Genomic DNA, 21,295 nt, shown 5'->3' with positions numbered 1-21,295 from the left:
TTTTCTCAATTTGCTCGTTTATTTCATGAAAAATAATTTCTATAATTCTAAAAAATTCCTTTTTGAAAAAAAATATATATTAATGAAAAAAATTAATTAACTTCAAATATACTTCGTATTATTCTATACGAACGGATATGTCAATTTTCTCTTAACCGCCCGTAGAATTCGATATTTGACTCGAATGGAATGGAGGAGGATATGATTTGTTTTATTTTGGATTCGAATAAATAATCGGATATGAGAATTATCAATTATATATAAAAACATACTTTTCCTAAGTGATTTGAATAATTTAAATTTGAAAAATAAAGATGGTAATAGGAGATTTGGATAAGGTATAAATATCTATCCCTATATTGGGAGATCAAGCATAATATCAACTATTAAGGGCATATAAAAAGGTTACCTCTGATTTGAGATCACTATCAAAAAATTTAAGATTACTAAGTTCTTTCAACATGATTGATTCTGCGAGGAATAACATACATCAAATGACTTATCAGAAATCATCCCGGTGAGGCACCTCCGAAGCTTAAATCATCGCGGTGCCAATGATAAAATGAAAATAGAGAAAGTAAAGAGAGAGCCCCTAAGCGGAGTGTATGCTTGGTCTTTATTCATGTGAGAGAGACATACCTGATCATGAAAAAAATGAGGACTATAGCCCATATATCTATCTTATGACCTGGCCTGCCGGCCTCGACTATAAAAGAACTCGGTCTATCCGAAAGGCTGGACCTAATGACTTAGTAACTTGACGGCTCGACAAGTCAGATTTCAGATCAACTAAGCCTGACTCGATACAGCAGGGTGTAACTACTTGGGTGCATCCTGCCGGATACTAACCGTATCAACTATGTTTACATCACTTAAAATAAAAACTTTATTGTTAGGGTAAATTACAATAGCAATTACAATGATTGATGATGAGCAAATGATCATTACATGAGGTATTGTCATCAAAAGATCTGAAGATCAATTCTTAACAATAAAATATTTGCTAGATTCCTACACTCCATGGGCAAGGCAACTACTGCTTCCTAGCAAAGTCTATCTTCTTAGGAAGAGGCTCACAGTCGTATGAACATAATCGTTATAGGATCGTTAATCATCTAGCTCGACGAGCTGAGCTTTCCTTCTCTCGGAGACCTGTTTCCTGATAAATATGCCCCACCTCATTGCTGCCTTGATCTTGAGCCACCCGACAACTGCTTTCCCTGAGGAGCGGGTTTGCTCCTCATTGAAGTTGAAGGTCGGGATCGGAGAAGGCGTGTATGGCAGATACCCATATCCATCATCTGGAAGGTTACTGGAAGCTCCTGCCGTGCTCAGATGTAGGAGGAGCAATTGCATATCTTCATGTTCCAGAATCTCGTGGCTCCTTATGCGGATCTCTTCCTCTGTGAGGAAGTCATCGGCAGTGGCACCGTTACTCTGTCGTTGGTACGACCAGTCATCCAGTTGAAATCCCATGTTTGAATATTGTGGCGGGGCCAAGGCGAGACCGATGGAATCATTTTGAGAATCCTGAACTATTGCAGAACCACTGAAGGGATTTTGCTGGGATAAACTAGTTTCATAATCCAACTGGCATGTCATTTGGTGATTATTATCATATCGATTATAACTTGTTTCTCCTGCGACAAACACAAAAAAAAGGCAAGTAAAATTCACAAGTAGCCACAAGTAGTTTCCATATGCAATTGCAACTAGTAGTATCAAATGACATATACAAGTAGACGCAATCAAAGTGTTGTCAAACACATTCAGTCACAAAAAATGGTGTTAAGGTTAGGAAGAAGCAGAGATAATGTTTACCTCTAGCAGCTAATCCAGCGTCTACCGAAGTTTGGATTTTAGGTTCTGAAATTGACAAATGTTGTTGTGAGGTTTGTTGGTCATATGCTGAAGCACTGCGAGTGGTCATTGTCTTCTTGATTGCCTTGGAGCCTATAAGAGCTTTGCCGTCGTATTCTACTACATAGGACCAATTCTCGTATGCTCTTTTAACAAGAGCATCTGCAAACACCTACAATTAACCAGATCGAGGTGGAATACTTTTGTCAGTTAGCCCCGTATGTAAATTTGTGAGTTCATTCTCTCCTTGATGACACATACCTTTTGACTATCCGTCAAAGATTCAGCTGAACAGAACTGCCCTCCGGCAACCAAGCCACTAAACTCGTAAATATGATTGAAGATTGCACCGATATCTCTCGTGTCATCAGAATAGTAAACATAAAAGTTTCCACTTAGGAGACAGGTTTTGGCGTGCTCAATCAGGCTTTCCCACATTTTATTTGACATGCCGCCTCCAAGGATCTGCAGATGTTTTGATGTCGAAAAAAACACCAGAAAGTTACAAGCAAAAAAAAAAAATCCAATGAGTCTGAGGCAAAGGAGATGAAAAGAAATCATACACTTCGTAATTTTTGTGGATCCCTGACATAAAGCCGAAGAAAATCTTCGACGGTGAAGATCTGACTATTGTTCAACTTCTTGTGGAATGACCCATCCTTGCCGATCTTTTCCAATCTCCAAACATCATCCTTCCATGAAGGAGGATAATGTTTCTTGTATACTGTAACAGATGCAAAATCCTATAGCAAACAAAAGGAGGACAAAACTAGCTAATGAGTATGAAGCGACATACATTCTCCTCTATGATCTTTGACTGCGAATGCTTCAGTTTTAGCCTCGCGAATACGTATACCCTCCAAAAAACCTGAAGAGATTTTTAGCCCAAGTCTGAACTTCCTGCTTCTTATCCAGCTAGAGTTATCCGTGAATGTAAGCTCTCCGAGTGTTCCTAAACCTTCCTTCAGCGATATCTGTAAATCTCCAGTCAAAAGTGGCCTTTTTCCTTCGCGCTCCTTGACTATATGACTTTCAAACTCTTCTTTGGTCCAGTCATCATCATCTTCATTGTTGAAATCACCCTCGAGTACAACAACATCTAGTTTTGCAGATGACTCAGGCCCCAACGTCACAATATGACCAGTGCTTGCATCTAGCAAAACAACGTGAATCGAAGCACCTTGTTCGCCTTCTACTTTACCACCAGTAAAAAGCGGCAGGGACAATGTCGATCTAAAATGCAACTGCAACTTTCTTCCACTGGGCCCTTCGATGAGTTTCGGAGAAGTCCTATAATCCAAGTATTTCAAGTTTGCATGAAGAAAGGCTTTTGCTTGTAGCCAACCAGATTAAGGAGACAAATAATTTCTCATAAAAAATAAACATGTGAAGAAAGAACAAGTAAATCAACATCAGGAAGACAAAAAGAATATAAAAAATAATAATAAAATCATAAAATGAAACATCTGCTCATAAACAAAACATGTAAACAACGCAATTAATTTGCAACTAGATGTTGTGATCATGAGCCAACCAGTTGGCAAATTGAATAATGCACAATTTCTTAACAAGGTCATTCAAAGATAGATCCTTGGTCTTAGCTTAGTGTTGTAGATTATACAATTTTCAAATAAAATAAACAAAAGGCACCAAAAACTTAAGGTCCTTTGTGTAGTATGGCATCAAGATGAACTCAGTTTTCATCAGCAAAAAACAAGAAAAAGAATATGGCGAACCTACATGGCACAATCTTAGGTCAAAAAATCCAACAAAACATGATGCATATATAAAATCAAATATTAATTCAAGTAAGTCAGTAGATACTTTAAGTGATTGAAGTGAATAAAACCTTCCACTGGCAAAAAGGATACCAAATCATTGAAAAAAATGGGGAAAGCACTCTATTATAATCCGTAGAGTGGTGTCAAAAATAGCATCTAGCAGAAACATACACATGCTTGAAGAGTGATGTATCAAACCACAAATCTTGAAGAAAAAAAAACTTGGTCATCTATGTGATAAACATAACAGGTCTCATAAGTGTGTACCTGCCCCCAATTCTCGCAGGTCCAAGTTTCACCAATGCTCGTTCAACTTCCTCACTAACCTACATTTAAATGGAAAATAAGAGGATAACTGTAATCGCAAACAAACAAGAAAAATGCACAATATATACTCATATTGGTTGGCTAATCTTGATAGACTACTATTGGTTATGATTAATTTCCACCACCAACAGAAGCAATGCTAATAAATCGAGTCAATCAAAACTTAAGAAGATGAGGACCGAAAACATTAAACAAGGTATAATATATAAAGCATATGCTTTTTTGACATTCAATCCCTTGTTACTCGAGGACATGCAAGGACAGTAAAAAATTTCTATACAGTTAATTGTGTGCCTTTTCAGCATATGCTTCTTTTTGCAATCGATCCCTTGTTACATGATAACATGCGAGGATGGGAAATGTTTGAATAAAGTTATTGTGTTTCAGAGTGTTAACAAAAAAATCCTTTTGCTACGATGGAAAATGGAGATTAAAAAAAAAGAGCATAAACCCAACCTAAATTTATTGTTTTGCCTTTCACTATTCCAAATTCAGAATTTAGAAGCTCAAAAAACAATGCACGATTTCTTTTAAAAATGTCAAAAGTTAATATAATGGAAGTGTATAACTTACAATTCTTCGAAGGATTGGTTCCAATGAAGAACAAAGTTTTTGCAAACTGTTTACCTTCAGAGCTTCAATAACCACACTGCAGAGACAATATGTCAATAAAAATAGATGAAGAGTTCAAGCATTCATATACTTCGAGAAGGTAAAAACATCAGAAATCATACTTGATAGAATGAATAGATAAGTTAACCCAGATAACCCATGAACATAAAGCCAAGATTAGAGCTAGCTTACAATTTCCTTTTTCTTTCGAAAAAAATAAGAAAACACCAGGATGGCAGGTAAAATGTAGGACCATTTACCCAGAAATAAGTGACACAAGTCAAAGATCAAAGAAACTCATGGTTCTCAGGAAAAAAAACATAAATTATTAGTTTGCTAAACAAGCCTTATTCAACATATGATAATCATTAAATCAACATAAACCAGTAAATTTTCTCTCATTTTGAAAACTTCAAATTACTAAAATAGAGTTTAAAGTGGCAGAGAACAAGGATGGATCCAGGAATTAAAGATGGGCTGAGCTTTGAATATAAAAGGGGTGGATTTTAATGACCTAAATAAAAAACTTTCTTAGGTACTTGTTGTGTCCCTAAGACACAGAACAGAAGGGACGGAGACTACTTGTTTCTTACTATAATTTGTTAGTTTTTAAAAAAAAAAAATCATTATTGTAAGGGTGATACTTCGTGATGTGCCATGTTAAACATATTTTCAACCCTCTGTTGATGCCCAAAGTTAGCAGCAAGCAGTGATGATGCATGATGCTCTGTATGATTTCACTCAACCACAGCATGCATGATTTCATTTAGAAGATACATATAATACAAAGAAGGAAATCCAAGTGGACATTAACCTGACCGATAACATGAATTTAAGATATATAGCGCATGACCAAAAACTGAAGTACCTCTAGCCTTGCATAACCCAAACACATATACACAAACAAATAAACTCTTAAATTTTGAACTAATTAACACTGAGTTTTGAGCAATATGACAACACAAATAAGTAGATTTTCATGAATGACAGCAAGGGTATGTCGCTTCCTCGATATATGTCATTTCTCTTGAAGATGATCAAGTATTGCACCAACTTAAACAAATAATAATTGTCTAAACAGATTAATGTCTTTAAAGCTTTTTTATTATGGGCAATGGAAACCATCCCTATGTATTCATAAAACAAGAAGAAATACAAGAAATTCTTGCTTTTAAACCTTCTTGAAATTAAAAAACTGAGTATCACAATTCCATGTTCAAGATCACTTTTTTACCATATATAGATCACTTTTTTACCATATATAGAACGACCAGTAACCCATACGCTCAATTTCAACCAGTAGCTCACTCACTCTAGTATCATTTATTCACAACCCCAAGTACCAGATATTTATCGCTCTAGTACCCTATATTTTCCTCTCTTCCAGGTACGCAAGTCAAACATAGAAGAACTGGAGTTCAATAAGCTAACCAATCAAGAGATCAGCTCCCATAAATGCAACCAAACTCAGAATAACATAACTACAACAACATATCATTTAAGAGATTCCTCTACCTAGCAAGAGCAGGAGCCCTCTTCCTTTTAGGCTCTGAATGCAAGAAATCGCCGCCGTCGGACTCCAACACGCGCTTCTCCTTCATTGTCCGGATGATTCCGAAAACCGTAACTGTAGATAACCACTCCAATCTCCGGATCCAACTACCCGAGCTGGAGAAGAAGGCAAAATCTGGATTTTTCTAGAGTCAAAAAAGAAAGAACAAACAAAAGATTCAAAATCCGGGAATAATGGCGAAGAAGGACTGATTGGAAGGAAGTATACAGAAATGAGCAATTACGTGCTGGTTCTTCTCTCGTGATCGAGAGAAGCGGAGGGGAAGCCGAGCAGTGCACAAGCAGAGGCCTCAAGAGTGGAAAAGAGAGGAGTTGGTGTAGCCTGTCTCGGCAGCTTCGTGTTTGGCGTGTATTTATTTAATATTAAGAAAAAAGCTGTGTGAAAATAAATAAATAATCTATTGTTTTCAAAATACCTTTAAATATTTATTGATATTAAATCGCCCTTAAATATTTTTATTTCTTATAAAAAACAAGAGACATCTATTTTATGGGACAGTTCGGACCGGCTCCATACCCACGTATCCGCGCCGTCTTGCACAAGTGATACATGCTGCCAACGTAACAACGTCCTGTCATCAATACCATCTGGGTAGCGTGTCTTAGTCGTGCACAGGGCACGGATAGGCTGGAATGCGGCAGAACACTACCTTCTATTTTATCTTTTAAATTAGAGTTGGGATGCCATGTACTTAGGATTCTCCACTTGACCAAGCGGTTATTATATATCCGTGACCTAATTGGGATATAAAAAATTATCATTAGATTATGGAGTTAAAATTCAGTAGGTATTTTTTATATGTTTTATTTAATTCTAGTACCGATAGCTAATAGTCATCTGTGTTTAATTATCTTTTAATATTTATAATTTAATTTTTAACTATGATATATTTATAGAAATTTTTTTCAAATAAAATTTATAATTACTATGATATATTTATAAAAAAAATAAATAAATAAAATTTATAATTAAGGGATGTTGGATTTCTAGACCGTCCACTATGAATACTTTTCGATTTATTCTGATAGTCGATAGAAAACTTCTATAGAACCAGATTGATCATCCAAACTCGATTTATCCAACTTAATTAATTGTATATTTGATATTGCCCTTAGAACTATGGTGTAGCGATAAGGACATTCAATTATCCCTCAGGCACCCATGATTTAATTCCTGAGCTTTTGGGGTGTTCGTCACAAGTGCTTCATGATTTATCTTAATAGTCAGTGAAAAATTTTCATGAGACTTGTTCGGTCACCCTAAGTTCGACGCTACTAGCCTTATTAATATTTTTTTTATTATATATCTGAGATCGGTCCTCTTGGGATAATGCAATGGTTGAATATCCTTCGTACTCATCCTCATTTATTATATTTATACTCATACTCATCTCCATACCCATCGGATATTTAACTTTCATACTCATCCTCATACCCGTCAAATTTTTGAATATTTATATCCTACCCATCATTTTATTACTCCCTACTGTTCTTATTTTTCAATGTACATGTCAACTCTTCCTCGTCTCGCACTCCTTTGATTGGATGAATATTTTCCGTGAAAAAAAAAAAATATATTCTTTCTCAATAAAAAATAAAGTTATATATATATCGGGTATCGAGTAAGATATGAATATGATTTTATCATATTCACCTTCATACACATATTCGAATACCAATTTATTATAGTCAAGTATATAAATTCCCTTCGTATCCTCTTCCAATCGAATTGGATGTCGAATTATTTATTAGATTCGGATGAATTATCATCCTTAATTGTTTGGTTTTTACAACATTTGTTTATTATATATTTAAGATCATTTCTAGGATACAAGTGAGTTGATTATTATATGATAAATTGATAGAATTAGGTATTTAACTAGGATCGAATTCAAATAAAAACTGAGAATTACCCTCTCGCTATTTACTTTCACAAATTTCATCTATTATAGATTTGTATATGCAAGATCTCAGCCGATTGTCAGATCATCATCGATGGATGATACCCAAAGATGACTAGTGATTTAACTAAAACAGTGGAGGGCCTATCATTTCTTTTGACAGGTCGGCCTCGAGTCCAAAACCCCGTGTTAGCTTGATTTTAGGTAAAAAAAATTAAAAGTGCAACTTTAATTATTAAAATAATCATGATTTTAAAAATAAACATATACTTTGTCGTATTCGTCCTATTAAACTATCTTTTATTTCAATATTATTTTAATAATCATAGTGCCAGTGTATTTTTATATGATTTTTTTACTAATTTAATTAAAATTATTTAAATTTAATTAAAATCATTTTAATTAAACCATATTTATTTTTATAATTAATAATATCTGAGTATTATTATAAACCAACGAGTCTCGAGAGTCGACTCTCTCTCTTTCGGGTCAACAATTGCGGACGATCAGGCGTAGCAGATCCGGCGTTGCTTCGTCGGAGGGCGATGGCGTCGACTTCCGTGCCCGCTGGCGCTCTTTTCCGGGGGGCTTCCTCCGCCTGCTGCAGTGGCGGAACCCTCCTTCTTCCAGCCGGAGGAGGCCTCCGGCTCCGCCCCCACCTCCGTTTCGCCGTGTCCCAGCCATTCGACGGCCGACGCCGCCGCTCGGGTGCGTGCTTCGGCTTCCCCTTTTTCTCCCATTCCATCAAGTCTCTTTGGATTTGATTTCGTGGCTATCTTATTGAATCTAGCTAAGTTTCGGCGATGAAATTAGTATGACGGGAACAATTTAATTGCAGGCGGTGTGTCGTAATTAGGGTTTAGGAAGAGTCAGATAGCGTATGAAGAACTTTACTCAAAACCACTTTCTGGGAAGGAGACTATCGATAGATGTTTGCTAAGGTTTTAACATTCGACGAGGATAACTGACGGACGGGAGCAGGGAGGCTGAAAACTGGATTAAAGTTTTCTATCCTCCATTTACTTCAATAAACATATATGAAGATGGAACGAGAGGGTGGAAAAGGATTCATTTGACTCTCAATTTTGCTTCCATTTATGAAATTAGTGGTAGGTCATATATTGTTGTGAATTTTGCCAAAATTAGCATTGACTCAAACATAGGAGCTGCTTAATTTATTTGAACTCAAATCCACGAGTAACAGGCAAACTCATCCAAACTCCAATTTTCTCTAATAGATGATAAAATATAAGAAAATAGATTAAGATGACAAAATAAATTCTATGATTGGCCTAGTTGAATTTGTTATAGATGAAGATGTGATGCGTATTGCACACAAAAGAAAATCGACATATTGCAGTTAAGAGGGATTTAAAAGATTTGTATATTACTACGAGTATAACCTTCTATAGTGTTTCATGATGCCACCCCAAATAGTTAGGTCTAACTCCTCTCACAATCATTGTCATTGTTGTTGGTTAGCTAATCATGTTAAATATGGTGTACGAGTAACTTAACTGTTTTGGGTTTAAATCCTACCCATTTCAATCTGTTTCAATTTCACATGTTGGGTTTAGGCTCTAATTTTGTCCAAGCGAGTTGTTCACCCACAAACAGGAGTAATAGGGATTTGTATTTATAGATCAATATCTTTATTAATGATGTAGCATCAATGATCATCCAATCAAATTTAACAATTGGCACTCCTATCAGCTACAACTACGTGGCCCTTTTCTATAACAATGTATTATGATGTTCAAGTCCATATATTCTATAACGCAAGGAGTCAACAGAGATGATAATTTCCAAGCTGATAGGATTTTAAACTTGTTGATGTTTGTTTTATTTTTCTAACATAACAGTCATCATCTTTTTCATCTGGGTTTGTTGGAATGTGATTCCCAACAACATCAGATTGCTGGTTTTATGGCATCAGTCAATGCTACTTCTTTTCTTCCTGTCAATTATTGAAATTATTCATCTGTGTTAATTGTTCCACTTATCCGTTAGCACGATGAGGCTTAGGATTCCATGTCCAAATATGCCAAATACATATATTAAACTTTTAGTTTGTAGGATTTCTTTTCATTTTCTTGAATTTGATGGTTACGATTCCCATTTGTCCTCTCAGTGGTCTGAGTTGCTGCTTTGCATTTGCTTAACCTATATCTCATCTAGGCAATAGAAGTATACGACTTCCTGGGTGTTGGGTTTATGTAGGTAGCCATGCTAACAACATGGACGAGGCTGATTACAAACTGGAAAGATTAAGTTCCATTTACTATTTATATTTTTTGTTTCTATTTTAAGCATGAAAAACTCTCCATCTTTTTCAGTGCTCCAATTTCAAACTACTCGATCGCATCCGTTTATGTTGACTCGGGTGGTAAGTAGAGATGGTGAGGGAAACCAAAGCACGGAGGAGATCATTGTGGACGAGCAAACACTTCAACGGGATCTAGAATCAGCAATTGAAGATGAAGACTATGCCCGTGCTGCTACGATCAGGGATCGCCTTCGTCTTCTCCACGAGGATAGCAAAGCTGCTGTTTTGGCTGCGAATGCCAGATTCTACCGGGCTTTCAGGAATGGCGATCTTGCATCTATGCGGTCAATATGGTCTAAAGGGGATCACGTATATGTGATACATCCTGGAGCAGGAAGGATATCTGGCCATGACATGGTGATGGGAAGCTGGGAAATCGTGTGCAACGCTGACTATGACTTTCCTCTCCAAATCGATCTGAAGAATGTCGAGGTGCATGTTCGTGGAGATGTCGGGTACGTTACATGCATGGAGGTCGTGAAGACGAAAGGAAGCAGCTGGGGAAAGCAGGTAGCGACGAACATGTTTGAGAGGATTGACGGGCAGTGGTTCATCTGCATTCACCATGCTTCACACATCGATGACTGAAATGTGTTCATGCTTTCTTCCGTCTCTCTGCTTGTTTTGAGAGATTTCATGAACTTAACTTTGGTTATTCCATCTTGTACGCCCCATATCGACATAGTTAACAGCACTTCAACATAGTTACAAGAGTTCATTCGTTGTCGAGTAGAAAGTCAAAACTTTATTTTATCTCGTTGTTATCCCTATTCAATGTTGAGTTGACTTACTTGGGTACAGAATGTAAAGAATGTGATTTCACCTATTTCTGAGAAACAATAAATATGGACTTGATATCTTGCAGTTCCCTAACAACATTATGCATTGAAGGCCGCTTGCTTGCCTCCCTCGTTACACACCTCATAGCCAAAGAAAGCACCTTGTTCACTTCTTCGGTTTCGGAAGTGCCCATGACTTCGCTCGCAAGGTCTTTGTCCACGGCAGCTTCTATTTTACTAGCCACATCTAAGGAGGAAGTTACCCATCCTACTATGTCCACACCATCAGGGAAGGAAGGGTCCACGGCCATCTTCCTAGTTATTAGTTCAAGCAAGACGACTCCGTAGCTATACACATCTGACTCCTTGCCCTTTCTAGTTGTGTAGGCGACCTCTGTTACAAAGCACAACGGCATAACATCACAATGCAGTTGTAAGAAATATCAAAGAGCTTGTTATATTTAAAAAGCAACACAAACTTTTATCGAATTTGCAGGTATTCGAAGAGGTTCTATGTTTTATCAGTTAGATCTAGAATGATAATCCCTCTAGCATCGATATGCAAAAGAAATGGTTTTTCTTGTAATAGTTTTCCAAACAAGTAATTTTACACAAAACAAACAAACTAGAAAACACACATGGGGGATTCATGCATCAAGTGGGTAACAATTCTAGATTTTACAATCATTAAATGTGCATATGGTTAACAATAAGAACAACAATTCACTATCTATTAGCATGGAGAAACACATACCTGGTGAAATATAACCTATGGTGCCCATGATAGCAGTTGTCTGAGTCGAACTCTCATCAAGAAGCTTAGCGATCCCGAAATCCGAGATATGTGGTACCATATCAGCATCCAACAATATGTTTCTAGGCTTTATGTCACGGTGGATGATCGCAGGGCTGCAGTCGTTGTGAAGATAATCGAGCCCGTGGGCAATGCCAACAGCTATTTGGTACCTCACCTTCCAGTCGAGGAGTGGTGCCGGCTTGATCTCATGGAGAACATCATGTAGGCTACCGTTTGCCATATACTCATACAATATCAAGCCATATTCGCCTTCCAACCAAAAATTCTCCAATTTCACTAAATTTCGATGTCTGATTTTACCAATAGTTTCGATTTCCCTTATAATGCTTGGATTCGATCCTTTCTGGCCTGCAAAAGCAATCTTCTTTGCAGCATATAATTCTCCTGTGTCGAAGGCCACCTTGTAGACTATCCCATGAGCTCCTCTACCGATTTCATATTTCTGACTGAAATCTTCGGTGGCTTCAATCACTTTGTTTAGTAGAAAAGAAGAATCTCCATATAAGGATGCACTGCCATCGTCTTTCTTTTTCTTACATCTGAGAAAGAAAAATCCTGCAAGAAATAGGACTAGAGCACAGAGCAAAACTGAAGCAAGAGCTATGATTACAATCTTGATCTTGGACAAGCCTTTGGATTTATTATTCGATGAGCTGCATCGTTCCAGTATGGTGATATTTGTGCATGTCGAGTCACCTATCTGACAAGAGATGCAGAGTTTAGGATTTCCCATAAATGAGCTTGGCGATAATTCTAAAAACTTAAGCAATCCTCTCGGCAGTGGACCGTCGAAACTATTGTATGAAACATTGATGTATGTCAATGAATTGAGATTGCCCAAAGGCATCAAATTTCCTGATAGGTTATTAAAAGAAATATCTAAGCTCTGTAGCATATCCAAATTCCCCAACTCAACTGGAAGCTGTCCTTCCAACTTGTTTCCTCCTAACTGCAGCTTGAACAGACTATTTAACCCAGAAAGGTAAGATGGAATTCCACCACTAAATTGATTGCCCTGCAATATCAATTGAGAGAGAAGCCTTAAGTTGTCCAAACTTGTTGGTACTGTGCCAGTCAAAGAGTTGCATCCCAAGTCTAACATATATAGCTTATGGCATTTTGAAATTTCAAAAGGCAGTGAATCGGACAAATTGTTGTTGGACAGATTTAAAACTTGGAGGTTTGCTAAGTTTCCTATTTGTCGAGGTATTGGCCCTTCAATCTTGTTCCCTGACCAATTTATCATAGTGAGATTCACACAATTCCCTACACTTTGAGGAATTTGTCCATTCAACTTGTTGAAACTTAAATCAATATATGACAAACTTGATGACTGGAAAAATTCTGGAATTGAGCCACTAAGATTGTTGTTATTAAGAATCAACCTCTGCAAACTTGAACAGTTCCCAACTCCCGGAGGTATTGCTCCACTAAGCATATTATAGCCCAATGTCATAGCCACCAACTGATTTTTGAAACAAATGTTAGGAGGGATCGCACCGACAAGACCACTGTTTGTAAAGTCAATTTGCACGAGACTACCGTTGATTCCCAAACATTGAGGAATGATTCCTGTGAATTGATTATCATAGATAGAAATGTTCTTCAAACTTTTTAACTCACACATTTGGATAGGCAGTTCTCCAGAGAAGTTGTTGTCGTAGATAAGCACAGTTGTTAAATTGGGGATTCTCCAAACTTCGATTGGAATCTCTCCAGTCAGATTATTACTAAAAAGTGAAATGGTCTCTAAATTTCTCAGATAACCCAATTCTCTCGGAACGAACCCTTCTAGTTGGTTCTCATACATCTCCAATGAAATCAAGGATTGGCATTGGCCTATCTCAGGAGGAATTGACCCTGACAAAGAGTTGATAGACAGGTAAAGATACTCGAGCTTTGTCAACAAGCCGAGTGTTGATGGTAACTCTCCTGACAGGTTGTTGCTAACAGCAGAAAAGTTTACCAAATTGGTGCAATTACCCAATGCTACTGGAATTTCACCTTCAAATTGGTTGAAAGACAAAACTAACTTCTCCAGCTTGCAAGTATCTGAGCCGAACAGAATGTTCCCTGCTAGACCATTTTCGCTAACATCAACTTCTTTCAGATCATCTAGGGTCCTTGGAATAGGCCCTGTCAATTGGTTCATATATAGATAGAGTTGCTCTAACTCGCTACAATTGCTAATTGAGTGAGGTAAAGGGCCAAAGAGATTGTTTTCACCAAGCCATAGGAATTTAACCCTGCAAGTGTTTCCATCAAAGGAAGGGATTGAGCCATTGAGGTTGTTGTCATTAAGATAGATTGTCTCAAGATAGGGATTGCTGAATAAAAGACTCGGTATATTTCCGCTCAATGAATTAGTGAAAAGTGACAAGTATGACAACTTCTTGAGGTTCTGAAGGGTCACCGGTATCTCACCTGAAAGGTAGTTGATTGAGAGATCCAAGTACTGAAGGAAAGTGCAATTGCCTAATTCTGAAGGTATACTTCCAGAAAGCTCATTGATACCGAGATCTAGTTTCCTCATACGACTTAACAACCCAATTTCTTTCCCCAATGAACCAGAAATTCCCTGCTCAGCAAGCTCAATTGAAGTCACAAATCCTCTTCTGCAATGGATTCCCACCCATCTACAGGGGCTTTGGTCTGAAGAATTCCAGGTGGAGTTCACCGACGGAGGTAATATCAAGCTGTTGGAAAGGGCCAACAAAGCCTTCCCCTCTGAGTTCATGGCGTTGCTCGGCTGAAACAAAGCCAGGAGCAGCAACAAGAGATGCCAATGACTGAAACCAGCCATTATGATATAAGAACCCTAAAGGAAACCAACAACAAATCAGTTCTCTAGTTACCTGGAAAAGGCTAGAATCAATACAAGTTAATATGAAAAATAACTGCATGCAATTAATGACTTCCAGCATTACCCACTACAATTTCAGAGAAGTGAGCAGCAAAAAGTAGAACAGTTATATTCTAGAGAACAAGGAAGAAGAAAAAAATCATCGATCGGGGGGGAATAAAACAGTAGATCTGAGGAAGAAGACATTACAACTGGATCAAAGAACAGAAATGGGAAAAGGAAATGGAAGCTCCAAAATCCACAGCAAGAAAGAAGAATAAACCCAAGAACAAAGTGCCACCTTACCTTCTTCCTGAAGTAGCGCTCCTCCTCCTCGGCCATCCCGGAGCTTGATGATTTCAATTTTTCCTCTTTCGCTTTGGTTTCCGCGGAGGAAGAAGAAGGAAGTGGAATCTGAGAGTCGGCTTGCATCAGCTTGCTGCCTTTTTTAGGTGGAACCTTTATTGTTTCTGCGGGAATGGTGACGCCCCGTTTTATTGATATTTAAAATGATTGTCCCATTCCTAATCTAAATGCCCCGGTTCAAACCCGCCCGGCTGATCCTCTCCCCAGTAAGACATCGATCGGAAGTTGAACCGTATAACTCCAAAATTTAAAGCTATCCATGCGGCCATGCCATCGTAATTAGGAGGAATCAATTTTTTTTTTCAAGTTGTTGTTAGGTATCCCATTTACAGACTAATTCTCAGAGCTTATGGAAATTTTTCAGGAGTATTAAAGTAAATCAGAAAGTGTTAGTAACAGATGGTATATTAGTTTAACATTATTTAAGAGCAATAAATTTTTAAATTTTAAAAATTTTGATAAAATTTATTTATAAAGTTTAGAAATAACACTCATTAATTAATATCATCTATAATTTAAAAAATATTAAAATTTTAAATTTTTAAATGGTATAAATTCATCAATCAATCAATTTTGGAGAAAATTATCTAACAGACCTAAACAATTATAAACCACTTTAAATCAAAATCAATGTACCATGGGAAACTATCCATACGCTCAGATGTAAATGTGACCACTTAAATTGAAAATAATAAATTTTTTTTAAAAAAATAATGGTCTTAAAATATCCAAACACAACTTAGACTTTGTATACAATTCTCATATAAAAAATTTTTATTTCCACTCTCTATAGGTAAAGTTTTGTTTGCTTCAACTTTATGCATGTAAATATCTTTATATAATTGCTCTCAATTTTTAAGGTATAAAAGTTTAAAATGAGATATAATTCCTTCTAAATTTAGCACTTGAATCGAGTATATTTTCTATCAAATTGAGTATAAATTTTTTTCCGCTTAATATAATTCTGCCTAAATGCAACACTGTTTAAAGAGAATATATAGTATATTTTTTTTCATCCAATTGAATATCATGTAAAGAAAATCTAATATATTTTTACATTCAATTAAGCATGACTAAAGTCGGGCTCAATTTAATTAAAAATATACTAGATTATAGTTTAATATGTTAAATTTAGGAGGAATTATATCTCTTTTAGATTTTTTTTATACCTAAAAATATGAAAAGCAATTAGATAAATTAGTATCTATTATATTTCATTAGGGAGTGAAAATAATATATTTTTTTTTTCAAGGACAGGATTTTAGGATAATTTTTCCAAAAATTAAACATAAGAAAAAGAACTTTTAAATATGGAAACATAAGAAAAAGAACTTTTATTTCGTTAGAGAGTGAAAATATCTTTCGTCCTTCGGATGCACCGAGTCCGTCAACTCCCTTCCCGTGTTGTCCTTCTTACTAGCTATGTCTTCCGTTCGATTTCCTACGCTCTTAAACTCTTGTACACTTAGACACAGGGATCAAAAATCAAACATGACATAACCTAACTTGGTTGATCACATCAAAACAATCACGGGGGTCCAACAATCTCCCCCTTTTTGATGTGCATCAACCCAAGTTCAACTTAGGGAAAAAAATAGACAAGTAGTAATTTAAAGAAATTACTAAACTAATATTTTAAGCATAAATATTGCAATAATAGAATTTGCAAAAAAAAAAAAATATTAACTTGTTCTTATAAAAAAAAAATTAAGTACTAATTTAAAAAATATTAACTCCCCCTAAACTTGTTCCCTATCTCTCCCCCTTTTATCACAGCAAAAAACGGGGTAGAAAAAAAATAAATTCTAAGTTAACAAAGAACTCTTTGATTTAAACGAGGTAGGAATTTTGAAAGTATTTTTGAAAATTTTCCAAAAAATGTTTAAACAAAAACTTGTTAAAGCATTATTTAATTTCTATTTTCATGCTTTATCAGTAAGTTAATTAAACCTTTTATTTCAGTATTTTGGCTTCCAGACAGTGGCAAGGCACTATGCCTTCTTAATTATTGGAGCAACAACCACTTTGTTAGACAAAGTCTCATAAAAAAATTATCTGTTTAATTTTTCTTGCTGAAAGTGCTAACTTTAAAAATTTAATCTAGAAATAATTTTGGAACCCAATAGAGGTTCCTTCCTACTGTGTTAGTTAAAAACTTAGCGGGTATATATCCTTTAGATATTTTTCTAAGTTGACCTTGGTGATATTTAATATACCAATTTAATTTATCATAAATTCTAAGTTTTGATTTTTGAAATTTATTTAGCATGCATGATTATTTTTCAATTTTAATTTTAAAATTTTCATTTTCTAATTTTAGATTATCATACATTTTAGAGGGCATGTTTTTGCTAAGTTAATTTTAACTCATCATTTTCCTTTTCTAACTTAACTAAATTTTTAGTAAGCACTTTAATGAACTGAAAGGATTGTTTGAGTGTCAAAGAACGTACCTTACTTACCTCTATCTCTGATGCTCCCCCTTTATCGTAGCTTTCTTCTTCTGATGATCCTCCCCCTTTATCTATGCTCATTTCTGAGCTGGTCTCATCTTCTTCTACTTGATGGTTGGTCATCAATGCTAATCTCGAGAAGGCTTCGACTTTAGATTCGGAGGATGATGATTCATCCCATGTGGCCTTCAGACTCTTGCGTTTAGTGGACGTCAGTCTTTGGGACTTCTCCTTGTCCGTTTTCTTCAACTTTGGGCAGTCATCCTTGATGTGCCCTTCCTCATTGCAGTTGTAGCATCAGACTGCCCTTCTGTTGCGTTGATGTTTTCTCGACTGTGATCTAGATTTATTAGTTTTAATAAACTTATTTAATTTCCTTATCAATAACGCCGCTTCATTTTCATCGACCGATGCTTCGGAGTCGAGATCGTCCATCTCTTCTTGTAGGGCGACATTGTGATTTGACTTCTCTTTAGGTTCTGCAATTTGAGACTCGTGAAGTTCGAAAGTATAAAACAAGTTTTTTACCGTACTTACCTCAAAGTCCTTAGAGATGTAGTAAGCATGTACTAAGGACGCCCACTTTAGAGTTCTTGGGAAGGCGTTGAGCGCATACCGGATTGAATCTCGGTTCGTTACCGATTCTCCGAGATTGGTCAATTGAGTTATCAGCTCCTTAATTCTCGCTTAGAGTTGCGCCACCTTTTCACCATTGTTCATCCGAAGGTTTGCAACTGAGTCCGGAGGATGTCGCGCCTTGCTAACTTCGCTTTTGAGGTGCCTTCGTGGAGCTCCAGGAATTTTTCCCAGAGGTCTTTGGCGGAGTCGTAGCTTCCGATCCGACTTATCTCCTGGGGCGGCAGAACGCTGAGCAGATGGAATTATGTCTTTCCGTTAGCCACAAAATCAGCTTGCTCCTTCTTCATCCACTGGAATTCTTCCTTATCTTTTGGGACTGAAAAATCATATTTCATAGTTAATAAAATATCGAAATTCGTTTAGAAGAATACCTCCATTCGACGCTTCCATGTCACGAAGTTTCCGTCGAATTTCGGGGGATGAATACTTGTTCCGGCCATCGTCTTGATCTTTGTTGCGTCAGACGGCGATTAGTCCTTCTGAGGCGGTCTGACTCTGATACCACTTGTTGGTATAGCGGGATCGACAAGAAGGGAGGGGTGAATTGCCTGCAAATAAAACGAAACCCTCCTCGTTCTTTCAACTCAAGAATAGCAACAATAATAAAATAAAACAGAAATAAAAGTTAAGCAGAGAAGAGAAGACTCAAGGTTTTACTTGGTTACAACCTAAATGGTTGTTAATCCATGCCAATTACATAAATTAGGAGGAATCATTTTTTTTTCAAGTTGTTGTTAGGTATCCCATTTACAGACTAATTCTCAGATCTTATGGAAAATTTTCAGGTGTATCAAAATAAATCAGAAAGTAGAAAGTGTTAGTAACAGATGATATATTAATTTAATATTATTTAAGAGCAATAATTTTTTGATAAAATTTATTATAAGGTTTAGAAATAACACTCATTAATTAATATCATTATGGTTGTAAACAAGTCGAGCCGAATCGAACTTTGAGGTGTTTGAGTATGTTTGATAAGATAACCAAGCCGAATCGAGCCGAGCTTAAAATGAACCAAACTTTTGAAATGAGTGTTCAAACTTGGCTTGGTTTATTTTTTATGAGCTTGAGCTTGTTTGACACTTGACTTCAGCTTGGTTCTTTTAGATGTTATCAAGCTCTCAATTCAAGTTTGGATTGAGCTTAGTTCGAGCCTGACTTGATCTTGGTTCGAGCTTGATTCGTTTAGATATTATCAAACTCTCAATTCAAACTTGTTTGATTGTTTGAAAATTTTAATTATTTGATTAGTTATTAAGCTTGATAATTTAAATTTATTTATTTTATTATATTATATTATTTATTTAGCATATTGAAAAAAGTTTTATTAATGAATATGGTTCGATTATATTATTCATGAACGTTGTTCACGAACATTATTCATGAATGTTGTTCACGAACGTTGACGAGCTGAACACATATGTGGTCAAGTTTGTTTGTTTAGTTTAACGAGCTGTTCAAGCTTGGTTGTTTAATTAATCTTATGTATATTGAATGAACATAAACAATCTCTTACCAAACCGAACACTAAACTTGTTCATGAACGCTTGATTCATTTACAGCTCTAAATATCATCTATAATTTAAAAAATATTAAACTTTTAAATTTTTGAATGGTATAAATTCATCAATCAATAAAACGATCTAACTGACCTAAACAATTATAAATCACTTTAAATCAAAATCAATGTACTATAGAAAATCTTCTTAATTAATGTATCCATACCCTCATATGTAAATGTGACCGCTTAAATTGAAAATAATAATTTTTTAAAAAATTAACGATCTTAAAATATCCAATCATAACTTAGACTTTGTATAAAGTCTCCATATAAAAAAAACTTTATTTCCACTCTCAACATTAAAAGTTTTGTTTGCTTCATTTCTATGCATGCAAACATCGTTATCTAATTGCTCTCAATTTTTAAGGTACAAAAAAAAGTTCAAAATGAAGTATAATTCCTTCTAAATTTAATTTAGCATATTTAAACTTGAATCGAGTATATTTTTTTATCAAATTGAGTATAATTTTTTTCCCGTTAGAGAATATGTATAGTATATTTTTGATCCAATTGAGTGTAATTTTAAAAAAATCTAATATATTTTTACATTTAATTAAGCATGACTAGAGTCATGCTCAATTTAATTAAAAATATATTAGATTATAGTTTAATATACTAAATTTAAGAGGAATTATATCTCTTTTATATTTTTTATACCTAAAATATGAAGGACAATTAGATAAATTAGTATCTATTATATTTGGTTAGAGAATGAAAATAATTTTTTTTCCCTAGAGGACAGGATTTTAGGATAATTTTTTCAAAAAATAAACATAAGAAAAAGAACTTTTAAATATGGAAAGAAAGATACGATATACCGGGGAAGTGTCATGTGTTTTTGAAAATTTAAAATTTAATATGTAAAATGGATAATACTGAACTTCTTAGTAAAATATGGTTAAACGTATGAGTAAAATTTAAAAGTATCCTTAATTATTAAATTCTATAAAAAAAAATATCAAAGTAATAATACTCTTATTTCAGTATTTTATAGCATATTAAAATAAATTATTCGCTTTTATACGAACAATTATTTTAAAAAATTATTGTTATAATAATTTTATAATAAATTTTAAATCTTGGTTGCTCAATTTTATTTAACTTAAATCGTTAAAAAAAGGTTTTATTTCATTGGATAAATTCTCGCTTCATTTTCTCAAGCAATATCGCCACCTCATCATACGACTGTTTATCCAATTACGGCCTTCTCATCTGCATGGATAAATGTTGGGCCCCCACAAGGAGGAATGCCACGTCGATCAGTTTCCCTTCGGGTCTCATCGCCACGGTGGCATTCATCTGGCTCTCGGTTGCAGACGTGGATCTCTTCGGTCACTATCTGTCAGTCGAGTCGTCGACTCGTCGCTGTACGGGACGCATAATAATACTATAATAAGAGTAAATAACAATAAATGAGAGAAGAAAAAATACGAGATCAAAAAATAGAAATATCAATAGG

At 35.5% G+C, this 21,295-nt stretch overlaps 3 protein-coding genes across 3 annotated transcripts; 1 reads left to right on the top strand and 2 right to left on the bottom strand.

Moving 5' to 3' along the window:
- Positions 1–872: 872 nt before the first annotated feature.
- Positions 873–6,500, bottom strand: LOC121989763 (calmodulin-binding protein 60 B-like). The gene is made up of 9 exons (XM_042543992.1): positions 6,377–6,500; positions 6,096–6,277; positions 4,542–4,617; positions 3,909–3,967; positions 2,657–3,150; positions 2,424–2,584; positions 2,122–2,325; positions 1,822–2,032; positions 873–1,640 (listed from the first exon to the last, which is right to left on the bottom strand). The coding sequence occupies exons 2-9, from the start codon at positions 6,179–6,181 to the stop codon at positions 1,108–1,110; spliced, it is 1,824 nt and encodes a 607-aa protein (XP_042399926.1). The 5' UTR covers positions 6,182–6,277; positions 6,377–6,500; the 3' UTR covers positions 873–1,107.
- Positions 6,501–8,515: 2,015 nt separating this feature from the next.
- LOC121989764 lies at positions 8,516–11,239 on the top strand. The gene is made up of 2 exons (XM_042543993.1): positions 8,516–8,761; positions 10,390–11,239. The coding sequence occupies exons 1-2, from the start codon at positions 8,599–8,601 to the stop codon at positions 10,965–10,967; spliced, it is 741 nt and encodes a 246-aa protein (XP_042399927.1). The 5' UTR covers positions 8,516–8,598; the 3' UTR covers positions 10,968–11,239.
- On the bottom strand, positions 11,203–15,285 carry LOC121989762 (receptor-like protein kinase). The gene is made up of 3 exons (XM_042543991.1): positions 15,124–15,285; positions 11,913–14,793; positions 11,203–11,552 (listed from the first exon to the last, which is right to left on the bottom strand). Exons 1-3 carry the CDS (start codon positions 15,247–15,249, stop codon positions 11,203–11,205), a joined length of 3,357 nt encoding a protein of 1,118 aa, XP_042399925.1. The 5' UTR covers positions 15,250–15,285.
- Between the last annotated feature and the right edge of the window lie 6,010 nt (positions 15,286–21,295).

This window comes from Zingiber officinale, chromosome 6B, assembly GCF_018446385.1.
Source record: "Zingiber officinale cultivar Zhangliang chromosome 6B, Zo_v1.1, whole genome shotgun sequence".
Taxonomy (NCBI): Eukaryota; Viridiplantae; Streptophyta; class Magnoliopsida; order Zingiberales; family Zingiberaceae; genus Zingiber; species Zingiber officinale.
This window is presented reverse-complemented; position numbering and strand designations above follow the sequence as displayed.